A 10,397-nucleotide genomic window follows, 5' to 3' on the forward strand; every position below is an offset into this window, starting at 1 on the left:
CAGTGTTCAGGATCCATGGTTAGGCCTTTGATCCATTTTGAGTTAGTTTTTGTGATAGGTGCTAGACACCAGTTCAATTTCATCCTTCTGCATACGGATATCCAGTGTACACAGCACCGTTTGTTGAAGATGTGGGAGAGGTTATATTTTTGGCATTTTTGTTACTATTAGGCAGCTGTATTTAGGAATACTCATGTTTGGATCTTCAGATTTGTTCCATGGTCTACATGTCTTTTTTCATGCCAGTACCATATGTTCTTATTATGACTCTGTAATGTGTCTTAAGAACTGTAATTGTGGGCTGGAGAGATGGCTCAGCGGTTAAGAGTACCCGACTACTCTTCCAGAGGTCCTGAGTTCAATTCCCAGCAACCACATGGTGGCTCACAACCATCTGTAAAGAGATCTGATGCCCTCTTCTGATGTATCTGATGACAGCTACAGTGTACTTATATATAATAAATGAATAAATCTTTAAAAAAAAAAAGAGGCTGCAACAGAGAAAATAACATTTAAAAAAAAAAAAGAACTGTAATTGTAATCCCTCCAATATCACTCCTTTTGTTGAGGATTTTTTTCTTTCTTTCTTTTCTTTTTTTTGACTCTCTGTGTTCTTTTGTGTTCCTGTACGTATTTTAGGATAGGTTATTTTTATAAAAAGTGTTTTATTGGGTTTCATTGAATCTGTAAATGATTTTTTGGTAGGAAGTCATTTCCACAATATTGATTCCACCTATTCGTTGTCATAGTATGTCTAGTGTATTACCTTTTTCCTTCAATAATTTAAAGTTTACTATTTAGAAATCTTTCACCTCCTTGGTTATGTTTATTCCTAGATAATTTATTTTCTTTGGGGCTATTGTAAACAGGAGAATTTCTGTGATTTCTTTCTCAGTGCTTGTTGTTGGTTTATACTTTTCATTTTAAAAGTTGATAGATATACTTCCCTGGTAGGGAAAAGACCATGATTCTGTAGGTGGCTTGCGCTGAATCTGTTGACAGTATCCTTGCAGTTTCCACCAAGGTGGGAAGCTTGATAGTATACTTAATTTTGATAGTGGGGGCAGTACATTCCAGTTCTCCCTTATTAACTTAAAAAAAGTTTACAGATTATTAATGTGTTAAATTTTTTCAACTGTGAGCAATGTAAGAAAAAGTGTTTTGATATTGGTTTTAGAGTGAAGTTGGTTTGTTTGACTAATTGCTAGGAATTTGGAAATCTTGATATACTATTCACAGAATACTGCATCTTTTTACCTGATTTGTAAGTTTAATTAATGTTTATTAAATGATTTCAAATATGTAATTATTTTTCAGGCTCAACACAACACAAGAATGCTAGCTACTTATGCAGCTATTGATCCTAGAGTGCAGTACTTGGGATATACTATGAAAGTGTTTGCTAAGGTACTTGTGAAGAACTTAAGTCATCTATCCTGTTAAGTACTTGACAGCTAAGTGACGCTTACTGACATTAGACTTGTGAAAAGTACTGTCTTTATCTTATATCTTACTACTTAGTTTTTTTTTTTTGTCTTTTTTTTTTCCTCTTCTAAGATAGGGTCTTACTGTGTTTTTTTGACTTCGGTGATCTTCCTGTTTTAATATCTTGAGTTGTACCTAAGCTTTTTTGTGCAATTAATTAATTAGTTAATTAATTAATTTATTTTATTTTATTTTTTTTTCCGGAGCTGGGGACGGAACCCAGGGCCTTGTGCTTGCAAGGCAAGCGCTCTACCACTGAGCTAAATCCCCAACCCCTTATTTAATTTATTTATGTTTTTAAATTTATTTTTGTTATAGGGTCTTAACTATGTAGTTCCAACTGTCCTGCAACTTGCTGTGTAGATTAGGCTGGCCTCAAACTCATCATCCTGCCTCTGTCTCTGAATTGCTTAAAGGAGTGAGTGCACTACCAAGTCTGGCTGGTATCTGTCACTTTTAAAAAGGAAAAAAAAAAAGCTGACCCACAGGCTCCCAGGATTTTCTTGTCTCTGCTCCTCAGTGCTGCATTTACAGGCACATGTAGGCTTTCTTGAGCTTTCATGTGGAAATTTGGGGGTTTGAACTCGGGTCTTCTTGCTGTTTAAGCAATTTCTCTAATCCACTGAACCATTTTTTCCCAGTCTTACTTTGTTTTTTTTTTTTAAGTTTTTTGTGGATATAAATTACTTTGTGTGGATAGCTCTAGTATTTTTCTTCAAAGCTCTACTAATGAAATTAATCTTTTTCCTGATGTACTGTTATTGTAACTTTTTCAATTTTAAAATCCAATATCCTAGTTATTTTCCACATTTTTAAAGATAATTTTTGGAATGGAAATATTAAGCATTAAGTTTGTTTTGCTTTTGTTATTTTGATTTTGCCTAACTATTCTTCCTAGAGTTTGTATTAAACTGACTTTTAAAGAGTTGCCAAGGATGGTAATGTGCCTTTAATCTCATGTAAGCAGAGGCAGGTGAAGCTCTGTGAATTCGAGATCAGTTTGGTCTGCATAATGAGTTCCAGGTCAGCCACGTTTCCATAGAGAGAGTCCTTGTCTTTACAGATATTTTAAATAAATTAATGTGTATGACTGTTTTTGTGCATGTATGTATGAGCATCATTTGCCTGCTCGATATCTTCAGAGATTAGAAGACAAATTGTGAATATCTTGCCACTAGAATTAAGGATGGTTATGAGCCACCATGTGGGTAGTGGAACTGAACCTACATCCTTCTGAAAGAGTAACAGTTGCTTTTAATCCCAGTCATCTCTCCATCTTTGTGTTAGTACTAATTTCTACACTGAGTTGTAATATATAGAAATGCCTGTTTTCTCACACTTTTGTAATTTATAGTTACTGGACATCGTTCAGTTCAGTGAGTTTTAAAAATAAAATGTCAGAATAGTCAATGGTTTGTGGAATGAGTTTAATTTGTATTTGTAATCGATGTAATTTTTAGCGCTGTGACATTGGAGATGCGTCTCGAGGAAGTTTATCTTCATATGCTTATATCCTTATGGTGCTGTACTTTCTGCAGCAACGAAAGCCACCAGTTATCCCAGTTCTGCAAGAGGTGAGTGTTTGAGGCTATTGTAAACCCCAGAGCATAGTGGCTGATGCCGGTAGTCCCAACACTTGGGAGGCCACAAAAAGAGGCACCATCACTAGGAGTTTATTGCCAGCCTGGCTTACGCAGTGTGTTTCAGAATATACTTGGCAATTGAGCGAGAGCCTGTTTCAGTTTAAGAGAATTGTTAGAGGTGTTTTAAGTAAATCATGATTGAAACGGGAGAGCTTGCTGGGTTCATGATGAATTTTTCTGTCATGAGTGTTCCAAGTTTTTTTGTTAAAATTAATGCTATAATTAGAATAGTGAATATTTTGGGAAAATTTATTTTTGGAGCATATTGACTACCAGACAGATTATTGAGTATCTTCTGTAATATTTTAAAATTTTGTAGTCTTAGGATCCTGAAGATATAAGCTGGGCAGTGGTGGCACATACCTTTATTCTGACCACCTATGAGGCAGAGGCAGAGGCAGAGGCAGAGGCAGAGGCAGAGGCAGAGGCAGAGGCAGAGGCAGAGGCAGAGGCAGAGGCAGGGGCAGAGGGGGGCAGAGGGGGGCAGAGGGGGGCAGAGGGGGCAGAGGGGCAGAGAGGCAGAGAGGCAGAGAGACAGAGGCAGAGGCAGAGGCAGGCAGATTTGAGTTTGAGTTCAGCCTGGTTTATAGAGTGAGTCTAGGACAGCCAGTGCTATACAGAGAGATTGCCAAAAACCAAAAAGGAATATTGCAGATATATATGATCAAGTTCTTGTAGCTCAGCACAAACTCATACATATAACAGGCTCTCACATAGAAACATGTAAGTTTCTTCCCTCTAGAATGTTTTTCTTCCTCCTGCTTGATAAGTCTTACATATTCCTGCATATACTTGACAGTCTTGAGAAGTCTGGCCAAGAATATGCAGGAAGATTTTTCCTTTTTCTTCTAAAGTCGTATTAATTAAGCATAAGATGCACATTGAAAGGATATTAATATACTCATAAACTGGTGTCTCAGAGTCAGTCTCAGTAGCCAGTGTATGCCCTCCTCTCTGAAAGAGGTGTGAAACAGTTCTTATTCTTCTAATTGCTTCTCCCATTTCTGGGAGAGTGGATTTGTTGGTATTAGAGAATATCCAGTTCTGTATTCATAGAAACATAAGCATTTAGAGATGGGAGAGATCTGGAAAAACCACATTTTTTTTTTTTTAAAAAAACCATAATGCTGAGTTAGTTTGTGTAGTCCTAGTTGTCCTTGAACTCAGAGATCTGCCTCCCTCTGCCTACCTTGGGATTAAAATTGTGTGCTTCTTTGCCTGGTTTTAAAACCACATATCCTGTTCTTACCTAAACTATAATATAATGACAGAAAAGAAAATGCAAGGTACTAAGCCGTGTGGTATAAGTATCTGATAGCCATCTTAAATTTTCAAATAGTCTCATGATTGACATGGTTTTAGCAATTCCTCTTTCCCATTTTAAACATTCAGTAGCATAGAAATAAAAATTATTTTTCCTAGGCAAAATTCCAAACTAAATACTATGTTGGTGCTATTATGCATTTATATTTAAAGTCTTTGTGGTGCTGTGTATCAAATGTAATGACTCATATGCATAGTAGATGAGCATTATATGGCTGAGGCATAGTCCTCAAAAACGTCTGTATTTTGATTAATTTAAGATCACAGCAAAATTGAGGAATAGGTAGAGATTTTTCATATTACCCTCATCTTGGCAGGCACATAGTTCCTCCCAACCCCATCAGCCTTACTTAAGTAATTCATTGTTATTTTATATGCCTTTTGAGCTATGTAACTTAATAATTGGATACTTGATCATTTGTTTTATTATGTAATCGATAAAATGGTGATGTGTATTAATGTTAGTTCAACCATATATTTATACTGTCTGGGAATGTGTGGTTATAGTTCTGTGGGAGAAATAGTTTGTCAGTGTTCACCAGCTTGTAAAAACTTAGTGCGAGAGCTTCAACATCTAAATAAATGATGAAACGCGTTCGTCACTGAGGTCACTTTGCTTAAAGTTAACTTAATTTGTAGAAAACAGTGGATTCAGTTATTATCATTTCAGTTTATGGACAAATTTGTTAGGGTTACCAAGTGCGTTTAAAAATTGCTCTTTAAAGGTCTAGATAATTGTGAATCAATTGAATGTTGGGTACCAAGGGAAAATGGTTTGTAATAGTTGATGACCTTGATTTTTAATTCAATTCCACCAGTCACTTGTAGCTTTATGCAGTTTCCAATCCACTTTTCTCATTTTTAAGTTTATTACATGCCTGTATATATTTTGAAATTAATTTGAACCTGAGTATTTGGCACATGATGGCTTAATAAATTTTAACTTTCAATTAAAAAAAAAAGTAATTCATTGTTAAATTCGGTGAGTCTGCAGTGATATATCACAGTCATACCAAGTCCATAATTTACACCGGGGTTGCATATCATGTAGATTTGAATAGTACATAAGTGTATGCTCGTTGTTATTATACAATACAGTTTTCTTCTGAACTTCTAAGTCTTTGCTTTGTCTAGAGATCACCCTTCCTGCCAATTTTTGGTAATCACTGATCTCTTTATTTTCAGTCTTTTTAGTCCATCATTTTGTCTTTGTGTAGAATATCAAATAGTTGGTACCAGTCAGACCTACTATCTTTTTTGTTTGGCTTCTTTATTACTCATTGTATGAGTTAGCTTCATATTAATGCAGTGAACTAAAACAGTTACCTATAATAAATGCTATATTTAAGGTTATGATTCTAGGGAGTATAGTTTAAGGTTAGTAGACCCTCTTCTTTTGTTAGGATATCACGTTTCACATATGTGGTAGAGGAAGCTACTTACATTATGAACCAGGATACAGAAACACTGAGAAACTGGGGTGCCACAGTCCACTTGTAGGACCTGTCCTCAACAACCTAATAAATTTTTTATAAAAAACTAGTAATATCTTCATAGCATCATCTTGATTACCAATTCTTTAACAGATTGTCCCAGTTTCATTTCTGTACTATGATAAAATGTTCTAACAAAAAAGTAGCTTAGGGAAGAAAGGGTTTAGTTGGTTTAAACAATTTCAGCTTCTGTCCGTAATTTCAGGGAAGTCACAGCATCAGGAGCTTAAGATTTAAGATGGTTACGCGATATCCACAGAAAGGAGCAGAGAGAGATAGATACTTTCATGCTTTCTGGTAGCTGTCTCCAAATATAAATAGTCTTTCCCCTCCCAACAACCAGGGAACAAACTGTTGATAATGGAATAGGTCCTTCTGCATCAATTAACAGTTAAGACAGTCTTCCACAGACCTGTACTGACCAGTCCTTGACTTAGGCAGTGCTTTATTCTGTGCTCTATTAGAGATGACTGTGTTCTGACAGATTGACAGTAAGTATCTGAGGACTGGAGCGATGGCTCAGCAGTTGGGAGCACAGCTGCCTTCATTGAGCACCTGGGTTCAGCTCCCAGAACTCACATTGCAATTGCTGTCTGTGGCAGGGCATCTGATACCCCATCTGATAACCTCTTCTGTCTCCCTAGGCACCAGGCACTTGTACAGGCAGAATACCCGTATACATAAAGTAAATGTTTAAAATTACTCTCACACATATGTACTTTGAAGGCAGAGCAAATTTACACATATTCAAATTAAGTAATATGCATTTACATTTTCTCATGTCTTTTCATTGATAGATTTCTCTATGTCGGTGTCTTTGTTCACTTTATTTATTTACCCACTGAAGGATATCTTAATTGCTTTTCAGTTTTGACATTTATAGTACAAATGATACAAAGATCCACGTGAATGAGTGGCACGATTTACTCATAATCCCAGCAGTTGGGAGGCTAAGGCAGAAGGATTGCAAGACCAGGACCAGCTTGGGCTATGGAACAAGGCCTTGTATCAAAATCAGAATCAAACATTAAAAAACCGAGGCTGGGAGAAGTTGTGTTTCTTAAGTGTTTGTAGCTTGCATGAGACCCTGGATTTGCTTCCCAGCCCCAAATGAAGGAGGCATAGAGGTGCCTGTTATCTTAGGTTTTGGAGCTGGAAGCAGGGGATCAGGAAGAGATCAGGGTTATAGTCAACTACCTACTGAGTTTGAGGACAAGTGAGGCCCTATCTGAAACTGACAAAAGACCCAGGTGTGCGTTTTCATGTGGGTGGTTTTTTTAAGTCTTCCAAGCAAATATCGGTTAAGCAGGATTAATGAAGCGTGTAACTGAATATTTAGTTTTTTAAGTAAAATTGCTGAACTCTTCCAAAGTGGCTGTAGCATTTTGTATTCCCACCAGAAAAGAAGGAAAGTTCCTCTTGTTCACATCTTTACTGGAATTTGGTGTTCTCTGTGTTCTTCACTTTGGTCATTGAATTAGACGTCTAATAGTGTTTCACTGTCCACCAGCATTTCCCCATCATACATGTTGGAGACTATCTTTCCATATGTTTACGTGTCATTTTCAGGTCTTTAGTATGGTGTATGTTAAAGTCTGACCAATATCTTTTAATTATTTATAAGCGTGTGTACATATGAATGTATACCATGTGGGTACTTGGAACCAAACTTTGGTCCTCTGTGAGAGCAGCTCATGATTTTAACAACCACTTAACCATCTTTGTAGCTCTGGTCTTTGCAAAAATTTTAAAGTGGCATGTATCACAAGGGGGCGGCAGCATAAGGAGGATTCTAGATTCAGGGAGTTGGGCAAGCATGAGGTTCAGGCAAGGACTGAACAGAAAAATACAAATTAGCTCCAAGAAGAAGCATTGAAAGACCATTCAATGTCACTGCTTGACTTAGCTTAGCTCTGCCAAAGGGAGAAACCTGAAGACTTTGTTTTTCTTATCATGTATTTTAAAAAAAGTCACCACCCCTAATTTATGGAGGGTTTTTTTTGTTTTTGTGGTGGTTTTTGTTTTTGTTTTTTTAATTTTATAAAGTTTTTCTTTGTAGCTGTTGGCTGGCTTAGTACTTGATATGTACACCAGACTGGTCTTGGATTTTTGGTGATCCTTCTACTTCTACTTCCTGAATGCTAGGATTTTATAGTCTTATACTACCATGTCTAGCAATTTTTATATTTTGGGGATACAGTTGTGTGTGTGTGTGTGTGTGTTTTGTGTTGCTCAGGCTTTCCTTGATCTCCTAAGTTTATTTGACTCTTAAACTTAGAAGTAGTTGTATGCCACAGTGCTTGGTTTTACTTTCATTATCATGAATGGGTATTGAGTTTCACTAAATGCTCTTTTGTGAATCTGTTGATAATATTAGATTGAGTTTTCTTCTTTTTATTAATGTGATTGATGAGTTTGATTTTATATGTTGAACCAGTCTTGAATACTTGGAATATTTCTCTCTTGGTCTCTCTTGGTCTTGATGTATAATTATTTCGATATTGTTGTATTGTTTTAAAATGTTACTAGGTATTGATTTAATTTCTTTGACTGATTCAGGCCTATTTTTTTTCCAGTTCATTTTGGCTGAATGTACCTTTTAAGAAATGGTTTTAGCTGGTCTCATGCTTGTCATTGAAACACTTTGGGAGGCTGAAAAAGGGTCTTCCTGCCTTTGCTTCCCAAGTGTTTGGATTAAAGGAACACAACCACTAATCGTGTGTATTGGCTTTCATTTCTTAGTGCCCAGCAGTAACCTTTGCTTATTTCTTGCCAACAGAAATATAGTCTAGGCTCCAAGTTATAGACACTATGTCTGAGACAATTAAAGCACATGCTAGCAGCAAAGAAGCTGGTCTTGGGTGCCTTATGGCCTTCTTTATATCCATGACCCCATGACAGAGTTGAGCAAATCTCTCTGTAAGCAGAAAACCCATATCATATCTTGATGGTAACTTTTTAAAAGATGGGTGATTACTATAGAATTGTGTTTGTTTAAAGACAGGGTTGCCCCATATAATTCTGGAACTCACTATGTAGATCAGGCTGGTCTTGGACTCATAGAGATCTGCCTACCTCTTAAGTGCTGGGATTAAAGGTTACGCCTACCTTTCACTAAAGAATATTTAAAATTTTCTATAAATTATGCCTGTCAAAATCAATTTTCTCACTTTCTGTGTTTACTTCTTTCTTTTGATGTTGTTTGATTAACATGAGTGGGCGCCAGATTTTGTTTTCAGAGTATTTTCTGTGATCTCTCATGTATTAGTAATCATTGAGGCAGCATTGGCTAATATATGAGGGTGTTATTTGGGTTCAGAATTTAGTCAAACCCATAATTATGATAGTATGGGCTTTTAACAAGCTGCCTAACCTTCATGATTTCTGAGTTTCATTATCAGTAAAGCTGTAATACCATGGGTAGATGAGGTAAGCGAGAATGATTTCAAGTTTAAGCTACATAGCAAAATTCTGTCAAAACCAAATAATGCATTAATAGTATTTTTTCAGTGTTATGTAGATCAGAGGCTGAAGGGGTTCATGGGTGGGTTCATGTCTATAATGAGCATGAGGCTCACAAGTTCAAGACTGGGATACAGCAAGCAGTTCCAAACTCACCTGACTACATAGTAACACCTTTCTTCAAAAGGTAAAAAACAAAAGCAAGCTGAGCTTATACTTACCTTTAATCCCAGTCCTCAAAAAAGCAGAGGCCAGGGACTTCTGGGAGTTCCGGGCCAGCCTGGTGTACATGGGGAGCCCAAGCCAATCAAGGGTACACAGTGAGACACTGTGTTAAGCAACCTCACAAACAAAACCCAGAAATTGAATGCCTTTCAAACAATAGATGTTAAAATAGGTGTTCATAGTGATGGTTGTTTTAAATATTATTTTACCATATTTTTGTGATGATTATTACCAAAATTATTATTACTGTTGAGAGAAATACAGTAGGATTCTTTTATTCAACTGAAAGTTTCCCATGATCTGTTTTTAAAATACTTTATTTTTTTTTAAGATTATACTATAATTAAATTATTTTCTCCTTCCCTTTTCTCCTTCCAGACTCTCCCCTATACCTTTTTTGCTCCCTTCTGATTCATGGCATCTTAAAAATGTAGACTGCTTCACGAGTTTGCTGTCATTCTCATTCAGAGGCCATGCTAATCTTCCGTGTGTCACTTCAGTTTAAGTATATGTGCTGTTGAAAGAGACCACCCCATTATCTTTTTAACAGACTGTAGTTCTTAAAACGACAGGCAGTCAGTGTATCCAGTATAACGAGCTGTGCTTGAGTTGAGAATGATACTTTTAGGCTGATGATACGTACATTTTTTTTTTTTGGTTCTTTTTTTTTTTTTTTTTCTCGGAGCTGGGGACCGAACCCAGGGCCTTGTGCTTCCTAGGTAAGCGCTCTACCACTGAGCTAAATCCCCAGCCCCTGATACGTACA

The 10,397-nt window shown here is 36.6% G+C and overlaps 1 protein-coding gene and 1 non-coding gene across 14 annotated transcripts in view; one reads left to right on the forward strand and one right to left on the reverse strand.

Moving 5' to 3' along the window:
• Tut4 (terminal uridylyl transferase 4) overlaps positions 1 to 10,397 on the forward strand; it is a 180,314-nt gene that overhangs the window by 144,641 nt on the left and 25,276 nt on the right. For 12 of the 13 annotated variants that reach the window (XM_063287719.1, XM_063287722.1, XM_039109973.2 and 9 more), the window contains 2 exons: positions 1,318 to 1,407; positions 2,946 to 3,059. In XM_063287719.1, the coding sequence (XP_063143789.1) occupies positions 1,318 to 1,407; positions 2,946 to 3,059 (204 nt within the window). The remainder of the gene's footprint in view (positions 1 to 1,317; positions 1,408 to 2,945; positions 3,060 to 10,397) is intronic. The other variant, NM_001107953.1, reaches the window with a different exon arrangement.
• Positions 10,056 to 10,162, reverse strand: Rnu6-67 (RNA, U6 small nuclear 67). The gene has a single exon (XR_005505315.1). It is a non-coding gene; the product is annotated as a U6 spliceosomal RNA (small nuclear RNA).

The sequence above is a fragment of the Rattus norvegicus genome, chromosome 5 (assembly GCF_036323735.1).
Source record: "Rattus norvegicus strain BN/NHsdMcwi chromosome 5, GRCr8, whole genome shotgun sequence".
Classification (NCBI taxonomy): Eukaryota; Metazoa; Chordata; class Mammalia; order Rodentia; family Muridae; genus Rattus; species Rattus norvegicus.